A 22639-nucleotide genomic window follows, 5' to 3' on the forward strand; every position below is an offset into this window, starting at 1 on the left:
AGAGGTACCCAGAAGACTGCGCTCTACTCCCCCCTACCCGCTCTGGGGGAACAGATAAGGGTGGCCGTGGGTACCTGGGGGTAAGGACAGACAGACGAGATGAGAGAAGAGACAGAGACGAGAGAGGGGAGAGAGGAGCAAAAACTAATTTGTTCCGGTTCCTAGACACACAAAACTTTAATCATAAAATAAACACAAAAATAGCGTGAAACCCAAAACACAAAAAGGCTAGGCCTGGTCCTCTCTTGTCCTTCACTGTCGTAACTCCGCTCTTATCCTTCTGATCTCCTCCGTGGGACTAGAGACCGGTGAGTGGCGCAGCATTTCCAAATCATTCCACCGGCCTCGCTCCATTCCCATGGCTCTTTGCCCAGGCCCGCTCGTCACATACAACCTTTACGGGAAATGCTGAATCGTAAGAACACTGGCGCAAGGCTGCTCACAGCACTTGGTCACGTGTCACACCAGACACCAATTTCAGAACCAAAACTTAGAAATTGTTCGCGGTTCCGGTTCTTTGCAAAAAAAAAAAAAAGAAATAAGAACTGGTTCTCGGTTCCCAACCCTTACTATGATAATATTCAGAGACTAAAGAATATGTGTCCTGTGGTGCACAATGCCTGCTTATGGTTTAAGTGACTCTGAGGTAACACTTATTTTCTCTCTATTCCAAGACTTTGCATCTTTATTACAGTGTTCTGAGACTCTTCTATTTCCCAGGATTCTGTCAAAATAATTCCCTGTCAGCATCTTCCTTTACTTGTCAGGTAAGCAAATGCATGAGCAGTAACATGTTTGTTATGGTAGTGTGTTTTCTTCTTCTGTTGAAAGTTATTCACAAAGCAGTAAATTTATTCTGTTAATTCATAACCAGCATCAAACATAAATTAAACTGAAAAAGTAGCATAATATAATAGTTTTGTTTTCTTTCATTTAACAATTTATCAAAAACGAAGTAGATCAGCAAGGCGTGAAAAGAGTATTTTTTTAGCTATAGATTCCTACAGGTTCCTTGCAACTATCGCTTTTGGATTGCTTAGTTAGGGACGCTTGACTGATTGCACAGATACTATTGAAAGAGAGCTAAAAGGATGATATCAACACTGAATCATTAATGAACTGACTTTAGCTGAAAAAAGGACACTGTTATTGTCTTCTTGCATCAATGACAAACTAGTTTCCTTTTTGACCCTGTAAAGCTGCTTTGAATCAATCAGTATTGAATGGTGTATTGAGTGTTTACTATTGTCATTTTGCATTATTGACAAACTATTTTCCTATTTATTACTGTAAAGTGCTTTGACATAATCTGTACTGTTAAAAGCACTATATAAATAAACGAAAAAAGAGATAAATAGTGTTAGCAAAAGGAACAACATTTGCAATTAGATAACGGCTAATTGGAGAATAAAATGAAGCGATGAGAATCACTGGTTATTTTCCCTTTGTAACACTTTAATTAAAAGCCCTTATCAGAATTGTTATTATTTCATGAAACATACTCCATCTTCAGTGTAATCAGTACATCTGTGTGTCTGACCTGAGTAAAACATGCTGTTACAAACACAAACACGCATATGCACACAATTATTTATCAAAGCATCCCCCCTTTTGTACTAAAAGATTGGTTGGTTGTTGTTGTTGTTGTTGTTGTTTTAAAAATACCTATTGGCGCAGATGAATAGTAACCAGAGCTTTTGATATTGCATGACTAGAAAAAAAATGTGCTACAGAATCACAATAGTTGTTTTCTTTTGATTCAAATGTCATGATGTCTAAAAATGTCTTAATTTGTTTGATTAAATGATGAACCTTTGCATTTATGATGCAGACTCTTTGATCTTCTCAAACTAACAGTGTCTGTTATGCTTACACCATTTCGGATCAAACTCTGTTTGAAATAGTTTGTGGTTGAACCCCCTGCTGGACATAACAACCCGATCTCATGATGTTACATTACATAGTTTATTTCATACTGTTTTTTTAAAGCAGTGCACCAGTATGACAAAATATTTTTTTAAAACAACTGTAGTATGAAGAATAATTTTCACAATAACAATCACGTATGTCTCAAAGCATTACTAAATCCTTCATTAATTACTGTCCTGAGTTGTGACATTAGCAGAAGAGACAAATTTCAAGAGCCTACAGAAATATATCAGCCACGTGAAAATTCTACTGCAAGTTTCTGGACTCAGATGTTTTTGAATTTCTGCTTGCAATCAGATTGTGTATTGGACATCTACCAGCAGGGAACTGGACCAAAGTAACCAGCCAAACCTGGACCCCAATGATCAAAGCCATTTAAAAAATCAATGCCCAATGACATATTTAGAAAGGTAGCATCATTTGCAAAGTATACAAGGAAGGGAGTTTAACATTACACAATTACTGACTACCTTCATACCGTTATGCTCCATTTTTATTTCTCTCAGCTGAAAATAATGTGTGACATGTAGCTTACATCCACATTGTTTCATCAGAGATGTGCATCCTTACAGGTGTGCTTCCTTGTACAAGTAGTCTCCAGATTCCGGGTCACGTATGTTCACATGTGGTGATCTCAGGCAGTGACGTTTGCTCCTGCAGCACTACCTGTGGAGGTGTCTGTATGGATCGAACGGACACTACAGAGTTCTTCTGTAATTCAACTCCAAACCCAGGCGGGGCACTCTGCAACTGTCTCCTATACTGCACAAAGCTACATGTCTTCAGAACAATGGCTAGGATGTTCTTGGCCATGAGTATCCCAGACACTCTGTTGTCCTTATAAAGGAGCATATTCCCTCCACGGATGAAGAGAGTGACAATGTTAATAGTCACCAAACTCAGAATGGGGTAGAGCATCATCTTGTGAGGACTGATGTTGATGCCTTGCATGCTGATCTCACTCAGAGACACACAGGGCAGCACTAAAAGAAGAATATAACAGTAGAAAAACATCAGTCCCTCTGCCCAGAGAGGAAGCCCTTTCTTTTGTGGCTCCCATAGGTTGGCCTGAATGTCCAGAACATCCAACAGATCTACCACCACCCAGAACAAACGGTTTCTGATCTCCTCCTTCTTCTTGAAAGCCTTCACATACTCCATGTGGTCAATAGCAACCAGAATCACGAAAAGCACGGGAATACTGATGGACAGCAGGAGTGTCAGAGCTTTCCGAGCCAAGGCGTCCAGGCTTTTACGGTCAGACTTGTAGTTCTGGTATACAAAATACACCTTAATCTCCAGGACGAAAATGTAAAGGAACCAAAGTATCATGGCATAGCCTCGTTTTGCCGTCCTCACCTCAGCCCCGACCCACACCGCCACATATCGCAGCACGATGAGGAAACAGAGGTCACCGACTGTCACCATGATGCAGATGCCGATCTTTCGTGGGCCATGGTTCTGCTCAACGAGGTACGCGTCCATGAGTGCCATGCTGCACATGATTATGATGGTGGACAAGCATACGTGCGGCTTGTTGGTGGGAGGGGGTGGCACCATCCTGATGTGGGTGGGATGGCGGACCCTTCTGATCTCTTCCCTGATGGGCGGATTTGGGGAGGCTCCTTTGGGAGGTGGACAGAGAGGACTCAGACTCTTCTGCCCTCCAATGCTGCTTCCATGGACGAGCTCCAGGATTGACTAGCTGGACACAAAAAAAATCACATCCATCACAAAGAGGCTAGTCCCAAAATGCTCAAACCATCAAATCCTATATGTTTAAGTAAAAGCTTCAAGAAGTACTATAGTTTGACAGAATTTTGGCCTCTGTTTCAAGATCTTCATAGCTGTATTACAAAGATATTGTTTTGTGGCCATTAGCAAGACACATACATCTACAGGTGAATTTAATGCACTCTCTGAGAAGACATTTAAAAGGAAATTTGGAAACTGACTGGACATCTACCTTCTGCTTTATCTGAAGTTTATCATAATGACGAGCTATGGACCGTCTTCACCCCGTGTTCTCAGGGAGACCAAATTTAGACCGTAATCCATGTGTAAAGTGACAAGAAACACACAGATTTCCCCTGGATGTGCTGTATCCCGCAGTCAGGCATGTGTCTTCAAATTGCAGCCCCCAGATCCCTAATGCCTTGGATGTAATCCATTTAAGTTTGGAGTGTGCAGAGAAGGCTGCTGTAGTCATTTCAGAAGGGGATTTTGATTTCAGCACAGGAAAAAATAAATCAGACTAAAGCTAAACTCACTCTTTTGTGTTTCAGATTAAAAACATACAGCCAGTGTTTTTTCAGTTATTTCAGATGAAAGTCGACTTACCGTAGTATTAAACCATCAGGGTGTGCTGGTGATCGCTCCAGTGGTTCATGTGTGTTTGGTTCTTTGTCCTGTGAATGCAGATGCAGTTGGATCCGATGTGTCCTGACCGCTTGCTACCTCAGATCTGAGCAGGAAGCTGGTGTCCATCTGTGCGGTATGCTGTGCATCAGTGCTCCTGTCTCAGCACATGCTTTCTGTTGCAGCGACGCGCTGCATCAGGAATATCAGGAATGCTGGTGGTAGGAGTGAGGAATCCAGTCTCTCTCTCTCTCTCTCTCTCTCCATATGTGTGTTAATGAGGTGTGTGTGTGTGTGTTTGCATTTCCCTCTCCCTGACACGATGTGGCTCCTTCAGCTCTTTCTCTTGCTCTCTCTCTATCTCTTTCTCTCCCTCTCATTCAGATTTAAATAACATTATTTGACTTGGTAAATAGAAAGTGTATTGCCAAAAACATTAAATACATACGCATATACAAAAAAATAACAACAACGTACTAATAAAGATGTAAGTATGAGGAGAATGATGGGCTCAGTAGATGTTAGTGAAGCTGAAAGAGGTGGCTGGTTCCTTTGCTTTACAATGATATGGGGGGGGGGGGGGGACAGTGAGTAGTGACTGCTCATTTTTGTGTTTTTATAATTTGTGAATGTTTTCCTGATTCTCTCATTCATGCAATATTTGTTGGTGAGGTGTGAGGTGTGAAAGAGAAAGAGATGCTGCTTATGATGGATGTCTCTTACCGATTGTAATACCTTTTGCACTACAATCTTTTTTTCTTTTTATCTGCACTTTGTTTGTTCACTTCACTGGCTTGCACTCTATCTTCCATCTGCCTAGCACTGCTTTATTTAACTTTGATTTTTTATGTTTTTTACATTCCCTTATTGTATAGTTTATTGTATAGTTGTATTTTCTATTTTCTATTTGATCTAGATTTTTAGGCTCGACTGTTAATGTTATCTGTATGCACCATGGGTCTGAGAGTAACGCAATTTCAATTCTCTGTATGTATGTACTGTACATGTGGAAGAATTTACAATAAAGCAGACTGATAGTTTTGTGAAGGACCTTGCACACATTCATTCATAAATTCACCCTGCCTGTGTTGCGAAGCACCAACTCTTTCATGATCACACTGTGTTTCCTTTGCTGACTATTACTATTGTGCAACTCTTTTGCAGCATTGAGTGTGCAAGGTTGAAATTACCTAATGTGAATCATTAAATGAGATATGAAATGATTACACTCTTTTAGTCTTTTCATATGCCTGCTCCTGAAGCTGCTGCTGCTTCGGGTGACACTGCAAACAGATGACAGGAATGTTACAATGAACCACATAAGGCTGACATTATCCTAAGCAGTACAGAAAACGAGGCTGATGTTAGAGTAGCGTTACCTTGTACATCAAAATAGCATATATGTTATCATTAACAAAACTGTAATGGCAGGGGTTATTGGCATATAAGAACAATTAGTGATGTCAATAAACAAAAAATTAACATTAAGTTACTTACAGTCTTACAGTTTCTGACTATAACTAGAGGTTGACCGATAGTGGGTTTTGCCGATACCGATAGCTAGTTTGGACCACACTGGCCGATACTGATTAATTAACTGATAGTTTTTAATAGATGATTAGTTTTTACTGAACAAAAACAGTATAAAATAGTGCTTTATTTACAAAAAAAAGTTGAATAAAAAATACATTTAGGGCCCTATGAAATGTTTTAGTTTTTTTTTTATCATATTTTTTTATTGCTCCCAAATTCTGTTTTAATTAATTATTTCTAATTATTTGAACGCATAAATAAATAATTTTTTCCCCCTCAAAGTCTGTGTATTTACATTTTTATTGTTATCAGATCAAGGCATGAAACATTTATTTAATTTATATTTTAATGAATGAAAATTAAAAAAAAATTGGCAAACAAAAAAGAATTTACTATTAAAATTAAAAAATGGAAGAAATGTGCGATTATTCCTTAAAAATAATGTTTGTTTAATTTTAGTAGTAGTATTAGTAGTAGTATGCTATGTACATTCTACTTAACTTTTATTTTGACAATTCTGTTTATGTGATATGATGCTTTTGCTCAAATCAAATGATCGAATGCTCATGAAGTGACTCTCAGAGCAGTTCTGGAGATGTAGTTCATGTGTTTTTGTCCTCATTTAGTGAGACGACAGACACTGAAATCTCTGTGAGCATCATTCCTCGCTAAACCGTGAATTACGTTTTTATGACAGGATTCCGCGATTCCGTCCACATTTTTCGCAACGCTCTTCAATTATAGCAGTACAATGTATGCTCTCACACTTTAACTGCTTCTATTCTTGAACACTTAAAGGGATAATTGACCCAAATAGCAAAATGATGTCATTAATAACTAACCCTCATGTTGTTCCAAACCCGTAAGACGTTTATCTTTGGAACACAGTTTAAGATATTTTAGATTTAGTCCGAGAGCTCTCAGTCTCTCCATTGAAGCTGTGTGAACGGTCTACTGTCCATGTCCAGAAAAGTAAGAAAAACATCATCAAAGTAGTCCATGTGACATCAGAGGGTCAGTTAGAATTTTTTGAAGCATCGAAAAGACATTTTGGTCCAAAAATAGCAAAAAATATGACTTTTTTCAGCATTGTCTTCTTTTCCGTGTCTGTTGTGAGAGAGTTCAAAACAAAGCAGTTGTGATATCCGGTTCGCGAACGAATCATTCGATCTAACCTGATCTTTTTAAACCAGTTCACCAAATCAAACTGAATCGTTCGCGTTTCCAATACACAAATGACTTAAGCTGTTAACTTTTTTAATGTGGCTGACACTCCCTCTGAGTTCAAACAAACCAATATCTCGGAGTAATTCATTTACTCAAACAGTTCTGACTGAACTGCTGTGAAGAGAGAACTGAATATGAACACCGAGCCGAGCCAGATAACGAACAACAGTCTGACTCATTCTCCCTATATACGATGTTTGATATGGAGCCAGTGGAGTGTTGACAGGACTGCATTTTAGACTAGCTGTAGTTTTTTACAAAGTGTGCAGAACAACCACCAAATAAAGCATTAAAATAATCTAACCTTGAGGTCATAAATGCATGGATTAACATTTCTGCATTTGACATTGAGAGCATAGGCCGTAATTTAGATATATTGGAAAAATTTAGTTTTACAAATGCTACAAACGTTGCTTTCTAAGCAAAGATTGTAATCAAATAGCACACCTAGGTTCCTAACTGATGACGAAGAATTGACAGAGCAGCCATCAAGTCTTGTGTTCTAGGTTATTACATGCAGAGTTTTTAGGTCCTATAATTAACACCTCATTTTTTTCAGAATTTAGCAGTAAGAAATTACTCGTCATCCAGTTTTTTATATCAACTATGCATTCCATTAGTTTTTCAAATTAGTGTGTTTCACGGGGCCGCAAAGAAACGTAGAGCTGAGTATCATCAGCATAACAGTGAAAGCTAACACCATGTTTCCTGATGATATCACCCAAGGGTAACATATAAAGCGTGAAGAGTATCGGCCCTAGTACTGAGCCTTTTGGTACTCCATACTGCACTTGTGATCGATATGATACATCTTCATTCACTGCTACGAACTGATGGCGATCATATAAGTACAATTTTAACCATGCTAATGCACTTCCATTAATGCCAACAAAGTGTTCAAGTCTATGCAAAAGAATGTTGTGGTCAATTGTGTCAAACGCAGCACTAAGATCCAATAAAACTAACAGAGAGATACACCCACGATGAGATGATAAGAGCAGGTCATTTGTAACTCTAAGGAGAGCAGTCTCAGTACTATGATACGGTCTAAATCCTGACTGGAAATCCTCACATATACCATTTTTCTCTAAGACGGAATATAATTGTGAGGATACCACCTTTTCTAGTATTTTGGACAGAAAAGGGAGATTCGAGATTGGTCTATAATTAACTAGTTCTTTGGGGTCAAGTTGTGGATTTTTGATGAGAGACTTAATAACAGCCACTTTGGAGGTTTTGGGGACATATCCTAATGACAATGAGGAATCAATAATAGTCAGAAGAGGATCTATGACTTCTGGGAGCACTTCTTTTAGAAAATAAGATGGTAAAGGGTCTAACATACATGTTGTTGGTTTAGATGATTTAACAAGTTTATACAATTCTTCCTCTCCTATAGTAGAGAATGAGTGGAACTGTTCCTCAGGGGGTCTATAGTGCACTGTCTGATGTGATACTGTAGCTGACGGCTGAATGGTTACAATTTTATCTCTAATAGTATTGATTTTAGAAGTAAAGTAGTTCAAAAGGCATTACTGCTGTGATGTTGGGAAATGTCAACACTTGTTGGGGCTTTATTTTTCGTTAATTTAGCCAATGTATTGAGAATATACCTGGGGTTATATTTGTTTTCTTCTAAAAGAAAAGAAAAGTAATCGGACCTAGCAGTTTTTTTTTGTTACTTTCCCGCCAAGCAATACAAAATACCTCTAGTTTTGTTTTCCTCCAACTACGCTCCATTTTTCGGGCTGCTCTCTTTAGGGTGCGAGTATGCTCATTATACCATGGTGTCAGACTGGTTTCCTTAACCTTCCTTAAGCATAAAGGAGCAACTGTATTTAAAATGCTAGAAAAGAGAGAGTCCATAGTTTATTGTTACATCATCAAGTTGTTCTGAGGTTTTGGCCTTTTCTAAGGAATTTGGATACATCAGGAAGATAACTTAGGTAGAAGTGATGGTTCTACCATACTTGTAACAAGAAGTATAATTTACAGTTTTGGCTATATGAAGTTTTCAAAAAACTAAATAATGATCTGAGATACACAGGAGGAAGACACATTTACTGACTTGTTTGTAGACCCGACAAAACTGAACTGAAAGGAAAAGGCTTATAAAGACAGGATAACAAGGAGCAGACAGGTGCATGGAATTACTAAATTAATGGGGACATGGAAAACACAGGAAAGAACCTAGACACACCTGGAATTAAATTAACAAACCAAGGGAGACAGAAACTGGGTCACAGGGGCAAAAACACATTAGTCCAGGGGTTTGACACTCTGTGGCAGGGCAGGATTTTTCTGTCAGCTGCAATTTAAATCAGGGTCTGAAGTTTCTCACTCTGTTCAGGTGAATTCTGTCACCGATGGAGTTTCGGTTCCTTGCCGTTGTCGCCTCTGGCTTGCTTAGTTGGGGTCACTTCATCTACAGCGATAGCGTTGACTTGATTGCAAATAAATGCACAGACACTGTTTAACTGAACAGAGATGACATCACTGAATTCAGTGATGAACTGCCTTTAACTATCATTTTGCATTATTGACACACTGTTTTCCTAATGAATGTTGTTCAGTTGCTTTGACGCAATGTATTTTGTTTAAAGCGCTATATAAATAAAGGTGACTTGACTTGACTTAGCTGCTCCAGTAATGGACACAAACCTGAAAAAGTATTGGCAAATATTCTTTTACCGATAACCGATTGTTCCAGCAATCAACTATTGGTGCCGATTAATCTGCAAAACCGATACATCAGTCGTCCTCTAACTATAACAGTATTGCCTGATTTTGCTCTATTTTTGTCAACTAAAATAGTTTCAAACAAACTCACAACTCAGCCTCTGCACATCTCCATTCAAACACAGCGATGTTTCATTTATGAATGAATCTGCATTTTTAAATGAATCATCAGTTCAGTTCAATTCATAAAGACAGTCACATGCTTTATTCCTGAATGAATCCGTAATAAAATCAGTAACTTGCCACCACCTAATGCCAGTTTTAGTTACATTTTTTAAGTATCATTTCAGTTATTTAAATTGTTGTATAATGTATGAAGTTAATTGTACTCATGCCATTTCTGAGCCTCATTATATGTCTGTAAATACCTACAAGCCACTTTTGTGCTCTGTGCCACCTCTGTATTGCAAATGATTTTTGTTAATTATTAGTTTTTATTGGATCTGTAACTTATTCTTATTCCATTGTTTTAATTAGAAATTTTGAAAAAAGCTTATAAAAAATAGACTTTTGAATTTGACATAAAGGTTTATTTGAATAAAGTTAGAAAAAAAATGCCCCTGTAATCATGTTAAGGAGCCCAATGTTACTTTGTAATGGGAAGGTGAATTTTTGTTATGTTCAGGAGCTCCTAAGAATAAAATATGCATAGAGCCGTGTTTAATGTGTGTGTGGTGCTTATGAGGCGCTGCTTATGAGGCGCTGCTTATGAGACGGGTCCGAGACATGTATGAGACTGGAAGTGAAAAATCACAGTATACTCACTACAAAGTCACAAGATGTATGACACTATAAACTTGAACAATTTGCCATGTTCATCTTCACACTTATGTTCATCTTCTTTTATTGCCTGTCATTAGTTAAACATACTGAAATGAAGATGGAGGTGGGTGGTATGTTTCCCCGCTCCACTTTTATATTGACCAAAGCTGCTTGTGTAATTCTGTCAAAGAATGAGATAATTTAGTTACCCTAGTCATCCGTTCCACCCGCATAATGCTGCTGTATTCATCATTCATCAGCTTGAGCCTAGCAAGCCTAAGCTTTGCATTCAGCTCACTTTGATAAAGTGCTCAGGACTGATCACGTGGTTCTCTTTTAAACCGATCAGCACGTTTTATTCATTATTTATTTGTTTGTGAGAAGTGTTACTGATACTTTTTCACTGGTAAACTGCTCAGTAGAGTTGTTCTTCCACCTAAATGAAAGAAAGATAAAAGTTGAGAGCATTCAAGCTGCTCCGTTGACATTTTTTATCTGTCTGATGGCTTGTCTGTCTCTTGAGAGAAAAATGTTTCTTGCTGTATATATTATTGTTTGCATGTAAAAACAGGTCAACATATTTTCATCCTAATTTTAATCTTAATGTATTGAAGCATGCAGTACACAGTACAGTAGATTTACATTCTGTCAGAACATTGATGAAACATTGATGCACACAAAACTGGATTTTTTTTATCTGAAATGTAATAAGTTCCTATCTGATTGATTGTCTTTATGTAACTACCATGATTAATGGCACATTTTTGTTTTTATAAGTCTATGAAAACAAAATTGTTCTTACAGCATCCCAGGCTGGCACAGGGAGCTAGGATTATTTTCTGGATTTGCTGCGTTTGGCAGGTTCGTGATCACTTAAAGATTTGAGTTTGATTTGAGGCACTGTGTGACCATTAAACAAGATACCCACTCACAGAAGTATGAAATAATAATTTCTCTATTTGCTCTAGACTGAGTTTCTACACATTTTCAGCTGTTTGTATTTCAGTATTGACATCTAAAGCATGTAAAACAACATAAACAAAAAAATGTGATTGGACACTTTTAGTGGCTCATCCAATCCAAGCTTGGGTTTCCTGGTCAGAATAAGCAACAATATAGACGTGAGCATTTGGTCAGAAGTCTGGCACCGCAGGGTGTTTAGATCTGTCCTTGGTTGAGGTTGTTCATTGATGTCAGTCTGTATGGAGGTGAGAGAGTTATTTCTGTGTTCAGTGAAGGTTAAAGGTTTAGCTCAGAGAACGCAGTGGCTTCCCTTCAGGCTTTTCAGACTGGCACTGTATCATCAAAGGTCATTAAAAGCTTGCTGAAGAACCGGGGAGCGCTAAGGAACGCTGCCTTTAACTCCCTAGGTTTCAATATGCTTTAGACAAATGTTTGCTTTGTCCCACTGGTTTACACTAAGCGGATAAATGTCTGCTCCACTAGGGCTTTGTTTATATAACAGGGCTAAAGGCAAACCTTGGATCTTTACACTTCTAAGCCGCAGACGTAGGAAGAAATACTGGACTTTATTCAGGCGGGAAATGACTGAAACACCACAAGATGTTCTCTTTCACACTCTTGATCTTGCTTTGATGGCTCTTTATTTATTTATCCAACATTTTTTATCTTAAACCACATACAAATGAGTAAAAATACCAGCAGTTTATCATACAAGAGCACTGATACTCAAGGAATGACAAGAAGAAGAATCTAGAGTGGAAAAAGAGAGGGTTGAGGAGCAGTGAAGTTTTGTCAAAAGAAAAGTTTGTTACTGCCAGGGTTGCCCAATTGCTATTAAAAACTAGCCCAATCAAGTTTTTTTCCCCCATGGTTTTCCCCTCCGTCCAAATTGCAGTCCAGGGAGTGGAGAGAGATGGCTTTAACCTGCTGAATAAAAAACATCCATCGGAAAACAACAGCATAAAAATAGTCAAATTCCATGGTAAAACTTGGCTTGGCATCACTTGTTTCACTTTGTTACTTTTAGCAAATGCATTTTGTCTATTTTTATTATTTATTAATTAATTTTGTATTAACTTGCGTCTGCTGGTCACATGGTAGTTTTGGTGACTACCCTTGAGTACACTGTAAAAAGTTATTTGTTGAGTTTACTTAATTCAATTGTGCAGACTCATTGTCTTAATTCAATTAATTAATCTTAACTTTATTGTTTTAAACATAGTTTAAATCTCTGCTATTCTTTTCAAAGTACTCCTTAATTATTTTGAGTTTAATCTACTTAAGCCATTTAAGTTTTCTTAACTAAATCTGTGATCTGAGGAACACTACTACTCAGAATTACTGACTCCCAGAGTGCATTGCGGCATGAATAAATTATGCAGTTGCTTTGTTTTACAGTTGTCATTCTTATTTTCCAATTTTATGTTTTGTCAGTAGTAGCGCAATAAAAAGAGCAAATAAAATGGTTATTGTTACAATTAATACAAATAAATGAAATGTAATTGTTCCCATTTTTGTGATTAAGTCAAGTCAAGTCACCTTTATTTATATAGCGCTTTAAACAAAATACATTGCGTCAAAGCAACTGAACAACATTCATTAAGAAAAAAGTGTGTCATTAATGCAAAATGATAGTTAAAGGCAGTTCATCATTGAATTCAGTGATGTCATCTCTATTCAGTTAAATAGTGTCTGTGCATTTATTTTCAATCAAGTCAACGATATCGCTGTAGATGAAGTGACCCCAACTAAGCAAGCCAGAGGCGACAGCGGCAAGGAACCGAAACTCCATCGGTGACAGAATGGAGAAAAAAACCTTGGGAGAAACCAGGCTCAGTTGGGGTCAGTTCTCCTCTGACCTGACGAAACCAGTAGTTCAATTCCAGACTGCAGCAAAGTCAGATTGTGCAGAAGAATCATCTGTTTCCTGTGGTCTTGTCCTGGTGCCCTTACGAAAGAAAAATATATTTACCAATATATTTCTTAAAATATATTGTGATATATTGTAATATATTATTTTCCCTTTTTATTTTCTAATATTTTATATATTTTAATACATTTAGTAATATATTGATGATACATATATTATATAATATATTGCAAAATATACAAATGATTGCCGCTTTCAATATATTGCAATATATTGGAAAAAAATAAATATATATAAATATATATGCCTAATATATAACATTATATTTTCCAATATACTTCAATATATTTTTGTTTCATAAGGGTGGTCATCTGAGACAAGGTCTTTACAGGGGATCTGTATCTGGGCTCTAGTTGTCCTGGTCTCCGCTGTCTTTCAGGGCAGTAGAGGTTCTTTCTAGGTGCTGATCCACCATCTGATCTGGATACGTACTGGATCCGGGTGACTGCAGTGACCCTCTGATCTGGACACAGACTGGATCTGGTGGCTACGGTGACCTCGGAATAAGAGAGAAACAGACTAATATTAGCGTAAATGCCATTCTTCTAATGATGTAGCAAGTACATCGGGTGTTATGTGAAGTGTTACCAGTTCTGGTTTACCTAATTAATGCAGCCTAAAAAATCTTTTAATGGATTTGTTAAGTCTCTGTGGCTAATTCCAATTTCATGGTGCATTGCTGCATATATAGAAAGAAAATTATAAGAATTCTTATGAAGTGCCAAGTGCCCAATCAAAGAGAATGCTAAACACTGTAATGTGGAGTAAAAAAGTGTGATGTTCTCTCAAACATTTGAGTTCAAAAATTGAAATTTCGAACAATTCGAAAATTCAACATTCAACGATTTTGAGAGATGAGTGAATGCAACTAGTGAAAGATAACTGCAGACATGGAGGAAATGGGTGAAAAGTCTATTAAGACGGTTTTTATTTTCTTCTTCTGTTGTTATGTTGCACATTAGCAACATATTAGTGGACTGCTGCCGCTCACTGGTTTGTGAATGTCATTGGTTCCTTTGTGGCTACTTAAATAATTTAAGTATGTGTCACTCAAAAAATGTAATTTTTATTTGCCTTGAAAGTAGCTGCAACTTCATAAAACCTAGTAAGTATAACAACTAAGTAAAGATTACTAAATATATCTAAGTGGACAGTGGTGGACAGTAACGGAGTAGCTTTACTTCGTTACTGTACTTAAGTAAATTTTTCAAGTATCTGTACTTTACTTGAGTAATTTTATTTTGAGTAACTTTTACTTTTACTTCACTACATTCCGAAGCATAAAATCGTACTTTTTACTTCACTACATTTCATAAAACATATCGTTACTCCCTATAATATATCATGTGCTCCGACACGCAGAAGCGGTGTCTGATTCATCATGAATGAACTGAGTCTTTTCAAAATAAACCTTTAAATCGGATCGCGAATCGCACCAAACGACTCGTTTACGAATTAGAATGATCCGATTGCAGCTGTTCTGGAGTCGACCACTCACTGATTCAAATGAACCGTTTAGTGCGAGTCTCCAGAAGTAAGAACCGGCAGATCTTGTGAGCGCGCGTGCGTCTGATGTTGCTAAAAGTAAGTTATTAATGTCGAAATATTGGATTAATTATTGTAACTGAAAATCATATTTAGGTCAAAATTTTCAGTTGTTTGGGAACTAAATCCGTTGTAAAGAGTGATCTGTTTAAGCCCACTGAAATGCTCGAGTGCAGACACATCAATTTTAGGTAAAATATTTTTTAAACAACACAGATTAAATACAATAACTCATGCACATTCAAATTGCCCGCTGCCATAATGTTAAACAGTTTTATTAAAATGTCCTATGTGACGTCTGTTTTTATATTGTTTATCAACAGTAACGTTATACATATGTATATTGTTTGGATTAACTAGACGAGTAGACAGACATGAATGTTTATTCATAACAGTACTGAAAATAAGTAAATATTGTCAGCTGATGCTAACTGTCTAGCTAACAAGCTTGTTGGTGCTAAGTTGAGGTAATTTTTATAAATAATGTCCAAATATTTTTATTCAACCACCTATATATATATATATATATATATATATATATATATATATATATAGAGAGAGAGAGAGAGAGAGAGAGAGAGAGAGAGAGAGAGAGAGAGAGAGAGAGAGATTACATCTGGGTAGAAAAGAAAGGATGTGATGTTCAGAACATGGTAACTACAGTAATTATTAAAGTGGGAAGAGATGCACCCCGTTTGGCCAGGGTAGTTTTTAAACCATAGACAAGGTTTGAGAAGGAAAAAATCATTATGAAAATATAATTATATTTTCCTTAATGTTCTTCCTAACTTCAGGCCTTATTATCATGTCATATATAAAGTTACAGTACAGACCAAAAGTTTGGACACACTTTCTCATTCAAAGAGTTTTCTTTATTTTTATGACTAAGAAAATTGTAGATTCACACTGAAGGCATCAAAACTATGAATTAACACATGTGGAATTATATATGGAATTATATACATAACAAAAAAGCTTGAAACAACTGAAAATATGTCATATTCTAGGTTCTTCAAAGTAGCCACCTTTTGCTTTGATTACTGCTTTGCTCACTCTTGGCATTCTCTTGATGAGCTTCAAGAGGTAGTCACCTGAAATGGTCTTCAACAGTCTTGAAGGAGTTCCCCGAGAGATGCTTAGCACTTGTTGTCCCTTTTGCCTTCTGTCTGCGGTCCAGCTCACCCCTAAACCATCTGGATTGGGTTCAGGTCCGGTGACTGTGGAGGCCAGGTCATCTGCAGCACCTCATCACTCTCCTTCTTGCTCAAATAGCCCTTGATGCCTTCAGTGTGACTCTACAATCTTCATAGTCATGAAAATAAAGAAAACTCTTTCAATGAGGAGATGTGTCCAAACTTTTGGTCTGTACTGTAACTTTGATGTTCTGTAAAACAACTAACTTTAAAATACTTTGTTCTTACTGGTGAAAATCAGATGGTCATCTCTGTTTTCTCTCAGGTACATCACAGTGTAAGCTTCACAGTTAACATCACTCTCATCAGCGTAGTCCATATCAACAACAAAAATATATCTTGACTCCATATAGTGGTTATTTTGGAAAAAATCCCAGGTATTTTGAGCAGTAGGATTATAAAAAAATATGTGCTAATATAACATTAAATTATGTAGCCTATATAAAATTGCAAACATCTATCTTTCAGTACTTTTTTACTTAAGTACATAAAAACTTGAGTACTTTTGTACTTTCACTTTAGTAAGATTGAAAAAGGAGTACTTTTACTTTTACTGGAGTAATATTTTACTATACGTATCTGTACTTTTACTCAAGTACTTGATTTGTGTACTTCGTCCACCACTGTAAGTGGAACAGACCTTCAGTCCAACAAACTAGATGCTCTTAAGTACAGTTAACTAAAGTTGTTTAGTTTAACGATTGCACCAACCTGAAAGTTCACATAACACAGTGTAATTAAATAAATTCAACACATTTGTAAAAATCAGTTATGTTTACTTGCTTTTCTTAAGTAGATTCAGTGATTACAAGAATAACACCACTTTGCTCTTATATGAGTGTACATGCTTTTAAACACAATAAACAAGATGCTTCTGGCATCTGTTTATAGCTCTATTGTTTGTATGTTTAATTTCTCTTATAGCACAAATGCTATTTACCATCTACTGTTGGAACACAAGTGCAATAATAGAAACCTTTTTGATTTCTTTGTGGTTTAGTAAAGCCTAATTTATTTATTAGTTCATGGTCACTTGATCATCAAGATGTATACTCTGATCAAATGTGATACCGCACAAGTGAAACTATTAAAAAACAGCCAACACCCCACAGATAAACTGATGTTTCAGTGTTGCTTTATATGTAACCTTAACAGTGATAAACCTTTCTCTCTGTCCCTAGATTAGATTGTTTACAGATGACATATTTGCAGTAGATTAACAAGAAAAATGGAGCTTTTGTGTTGCATCTTTATGTCATGACTAATAGCTGTATCATTCCGCCCAGCCAGTAAAATGAGTGATGTTTTAATGACAGTATGCATGCAGGGAAGCACAATCCAATAAAGATAAAGTGAACTGTCCTTTAGTCTCTTGCATTATTTGATTTGCAGATGTCTGGAGTGCAGAGGAAAGAAAAACATGAGTAAATTACATTTGTTTTGTGAACTGGCCCTGGAGTCAGCAAGAACGCAGGAGGATGGCAAATTTACATCACTAAAGACAATTTGTACATGGAGCATAACAGCAAAAATAGGTTCATAAATCACATTAGCTGCAGCCCTGAGTGCAATCGATTACCTCACGGTACAATGGCGAAACCGGTCCCTAAACATCCACATCAAGGGTCTCTGTATGGGATATATGAGAACAGGACCCTCCAGAGATGAGGAGGAGGAAAGAGGACATAAGGTGAGGTCAACCGAATCCATTGTATTCTGTTTAATAGGGGGCCATTCAATGATGTTTATAAATGTTAGGACAAAATGTTCTTAATGTTTATCTAATGTTCCTATTGCATCAGTAATATTTGATATACATTCTCATAGTGTTGAGAAAACGTTCTGGGATCAAGATTCTCAGCCCTATGATGTAAGTTGCACTGGATGAATATTCTAAGAAATGTATTTGTAATCTTTAAATAATGTAATAATCACAACAACAAATCTAGACATTTCACATTGTTAGAATATAAAAAATAAACATTCAAAAACATATTTCAGGTGAAAATTATTTGTGGAAGGATGTAATAAATATTTCTGTAACCGTTAAATAATGTTCTAATCTCAACAGAAAATTGCAGGTTAAGATTCTTAGAATATTAAAAAGAAACATTCAAATAACATTATCTTATTTGGGTAATAAATGGGAAAATGGAAGAACGTTTTTTGTTAATTTTAAATAATGTTAAAATCATGTAAAGAAAACTGCAATTGTCCTGTGAAATGGTCAACATGGCGTGTATTAACCCTAACCCTAACAAGCAGGAAAGAAAGCAAGAAGAGTCCCACTGTGAATATTATTCTGATATTGAAGTGTTTCTGGAGACTGATTAGTGTTTATTAAGTTGTTGATGTATTTTTAATACACACAATACTTGCTGTGTTCCTTCTTGATTTTAAAGCAACACACGAAGTTTGGCACAATCCAGAATGGAGTTCACCCTTAGCACAGAAAATCATTAGCCTCTGCCTTGAGCTCTGACACACAGTCATAATTAAACAGGGATAAATCACACGCTAAGAGACGGAGGAGAGATGAGCCCCCCAAAGCTGTCACATTTTTCACCAGCTAATAGTTTAGTGGGAGTTTCAGATAAAAAAAAATATTCTACCCTTAAAGCAGATGAAATACTTTGTCATCGTTTGGATTCAAATATGTGTGCCATCAGGACAGGATCTGGATCATATGTTTCCACCCATTCTGTAACAGTTGAAGACCATAATTTAGTTTTGAAGCCTTGTGAACTGCCTTGCTGTCTTCTGCCTACATAAGTATGGTGACCCATATGGTGCTCTGCATTTAACCCAAGTGCACACACACAGCAGTGAACACACACCCAGAGCAGTGGACATAATTTATGCTGCAGCACCCAGAGAACAGTAGGGGGTTCAGTGTCTTGCTCAAGGGCACATCATTTGTGGTATTGCCAGCCTGAGACTCGAATCCACAACCTTAGGATTAGGAGTCAAACTCTCTAACCACAAGGCCATGACTTCCCCATGCTAGAGTTAGGGTTAGCTTACAAACGCTATGTGCAAAGCAACTGAACATCATTAAATAAGACGTTAAGTGTGTCAAAAAATAAAAAACGCAGTTCATCATTTAATACAGTGATGTCCATCATCCAATTTGTATTGTTTAAATTGTATCTGTGCAATCAAGTCAACGATATCACTGGAAATTAAGTGTCCCCATGCTTGTGTAAAGCATACTGGATACTCAGCTCAACAATCTAGAGTTTGCTGTTTCTGAAGTTATTGCTATGATAGTCTAAGTGTAAAAATATATCCAGTATTGGGTGCAAAAATTTCATTAGATTGAACTTTTTTCCTAGTAATTTGTAGTATTTGATTAATTATATTAATAATGATTTCTTCGGGCAGGAATGTCCCTAGAACAGCTCTCAAGTCATGCTGCAGTTCACACGGATGACTCCACCACCTGCGGGGGGGGGGGGGGGGCACGTTCGATGGGCAGGTGGGGTCAGGGTTTGGATGGGCTCCCAACTGCACTGGCACATCAATTGCCTAGAGTTGCTGGCAGTGAGCCTTGCCTTGATTCGTCCTCATCTCGCTTATGAGGCAAGCACTTACTAGTCCGCATGGACAACACTGTGACCGTTGCGTATGTTTGGGAAGTCGTGGCTTAATGGTTAGAGAGTTGGACATGTAATGCAAAGATTGTGAGTCTGAATGAATGTACACCATTTTCCATTCTCAGTACCACAACTGAGGTGCCCTTGAGCAAGACACTGAACCTCCAACTGCTCCCTGGGTACCACAGCATAAATGGCTGCACGCACGCACGCATGGGTTAAATGCAGAACACCAATTCTGAGTATGTGTCACCATACTTGGCTGTAAGTCATGTCACTTATTTATTTATTTATTTATTTATTTTTTTATCATACCTGTTCACCATCTTGTCATTATGCATTGTGGGATTGCTTTCTCTGCAAAGAATACATGCAATGCTGCTTTGAACAAATAAAGTTTTGTCCTAAGGCAGCGTAATCACCTTTTGGAGTGTTTTTTATACATGATTTGCACAAGTATGACATATTTCTGAATCAACATTCTTTGATGTTCTTACACAGGGCAGCTTCATAAGGGATGTGTCATTGTAATGACTTTCATCTAGCAGCAGCAAAGCATTACTCTGCTGCCATTTTCACCCTAGTCTGGAGGATTCCATCATGCTAAGATTATTTTTGGATATTATCATCTTGTAGCTTCAGCTGCACTCTGCAGTGTTTCTGAACCCACCTCTACCAGCCTCTCACAGACCTATAATGGCTCTTTTTTATTAATATTATTATTTTTTTTACCTTCATTAAGATAGGACAGCAGTTAGATTAGACAGCAATAAATGTAATTTATTAATAAGATTCGGGAGGAGCGCGTCAGATACTTAGCCTAACCAACACAGGTGGACCATAATCAAGCAGTCAATCCCATAGCATAAATATCGCTGACTTACCTCTATCCATTGAGGGTTTATCAGCATCCCTCCTCCACCCCATCTCCTCACTTCGAGTTCACTTTATAAATAGATGGGGAAGGGGGGTACTCTAGGTTCGGGCCATTCCCGAGCTCGGAGCCCTTCCCTGGACAGCACGCCAAATACGCATACCATACCTCAGCGAATTATATGTAAGCGTGAACTAGTGAAAATTTGTCAGATTTTTTGAAATGTCTAAATAGTAAAGCAATAGTTGAAGCATCAAAAATACATTTTGATCCAAAAATAACAAAAACTACGACTTTATTCAGCACTGTATTCTCTTCCAGGTCAATATAAATAATTAATATAAAACAATTATAATTATTAATAAATAATTAATATAAATCATTACAGCATTCATGAATAAGGAACTTGGGTCAGTGTTCAGAGAGGACATGTCCCTTTAATACCTGGTTCTGGAACGTTCTGCAGCCCCAGATCATCTCATTTGTATGGTCCACATGCTGAGGTTAGTATGGCTCAGTGGGTTAGGAAATTAAACTCTACTTAGTTCCTGTGTTTTTGGCATTAGAGTTAACTGAGGGCTCAGTGTTCATGTGTTTCTCAAACGTCCTTCACTTTAACAGCCTAGGAGGACTTGTAATGTAATCTTCATTTTCTTTAAATCATTTGTGTACTTTGGTAGAATGAATTAAAGTCATAATGGGAAGAATGCTGAGCTTTAATAAAGACTCTGAAGGACTTGAATTGTTAATGTTTTTTGTTTTTGACCTTAGACGCAAAGAACCCTTCAGTCACAGATCATATCATCAACATTGAGGGATGTCTAACGTCACTTACACAGTAAAGCGTTCAAAGCACAATGCTGGAATCCATAATATTTATTACATGCATTAATTCTCGCAGGCAAATTTGTCTTGAATAAATATTACAACACCAGTTAACAATTATTATTATTAACTAGTGAATAAAAATGTAACTAGTGTACTTATGTAGTATTCAGAATCTATTTTGAATACCAGAACAGTTCCTAAATTTAACTATATTAAAAATTAAAATGGAATCATAAATCTGCCGTGAATATAATTTTGTAAATAATACATAAGTTCAGTGGGCATTTAGACTTTGTGCAGAGTCTCACATTCTCATCCTCCATCAGTGCTGGTTTGCCTTTATTTTGGTAATTAATTGCATTACAGTAACACACAAAAACATGAAATATACATATTTTCATATGTGTGATCAAGAAGTGGTCTGTTCTTGCTATTTATATTGATGTGTTCAGTACAAAACAGTTTAAGAATTATTTTGTACCAATATCTGTGTATTTGTTTAACAAGTGTTTATCTTGACAGGTTTTAATCATTGTTTACTATTATTATTTGTTTACTGTATGTCTTTGCAGCAACATGTAGTCCACTACAATTTTCCTTTTGAGAGCGATAAAGTATACTACTATACTACTACTACTACTACTACCTATCTTGAGTTAGATTAATAAATGAAATCTTTCTGTTATGTTTAATTTTCTTTCAGTTTTATTTTATTTTTTACAATAAATATTTTACTAAAGCCTCTTACACAAACTCAAATCATGAAATTCAAATTTCAGTTCAACATCCTGTGGACGTGGTCATTCAGTTTATAGATGAATTGAAAGGAAGCATATTCTTAAATGTTTATTTTTTTTCCAACACAGACATTCACAGACACACATTTTTAATAGGATAAGATGCCATGTGAATCTCTGCTGTAACTGTGTTGAGGCTAAAGCTGTGGTGACGAGGCCAACAACTGGTAACAGCATCACTCAAACAGAGACAGCATATGACACTATGTGGATGAAGGAAAGCTGCATTGGCAGTAAGTGCAGTGCTGATATGGGACAGAAGGAGTGAAGCAGAGGTAAAAACACAGAGTGTGATATTCCTGGCTGAAAGAGGAGAGATACTTTTGGCTAAATTCTAAGGCAGTATTGCGTGAGAAATCATAAAG

The 22639-nt window shown here is 36.9% G+C and overlaps 1 protein-coding gene across 1 annotated transcript; it reads right to left on the reverse strand.

Annotated features, from left to right (window-relative positions):
• Nucleotides 1–2085: 2085 nt before the first annotated feature.
• Nucleotides 2086–3713, reverse strand: LOC113113138 (transmembrane protein 121-like). The gene has a single exon (XM_026279319.1). It carries the CDS (start codon nucleotides 3487–3489, stop codon nucleotides 2539–2541), a length of 951 nt encoding a protein of 316 aa, XP_026135104.1. The 5' UTR covers nucleotides 3490–3713; the 3' UTR covers nucleotides 2086–2538.
• Nucleotides 3714–22639: the final 18926 nt, after the last annotated feature.

The sequence above is a fragment of the Carassius auratus genome, chromosome 13, assembly GCF_003368295.1.
Source record: "Carassius auratus strain Wakin chromosome 13, ASM336829v1, whole genome shotgun sequence".
NCBI classification, from domain to species: Eukaryota; Metazoa; Chordata; class Actinopteri; order Cypriniformes; family Cyprinidae; genus Carassius; species Carassius auratus.

Bases quoted from the DNA above. Each gene is read 5' to 3' on its own strand.
- LOC113113138 (XM_026279319.1), bottom strand. From the start codon at position 3,489: ATGGTGCCACCCCCTCCCACCAACAAGCCGCACGTATGCTTGTCCACC.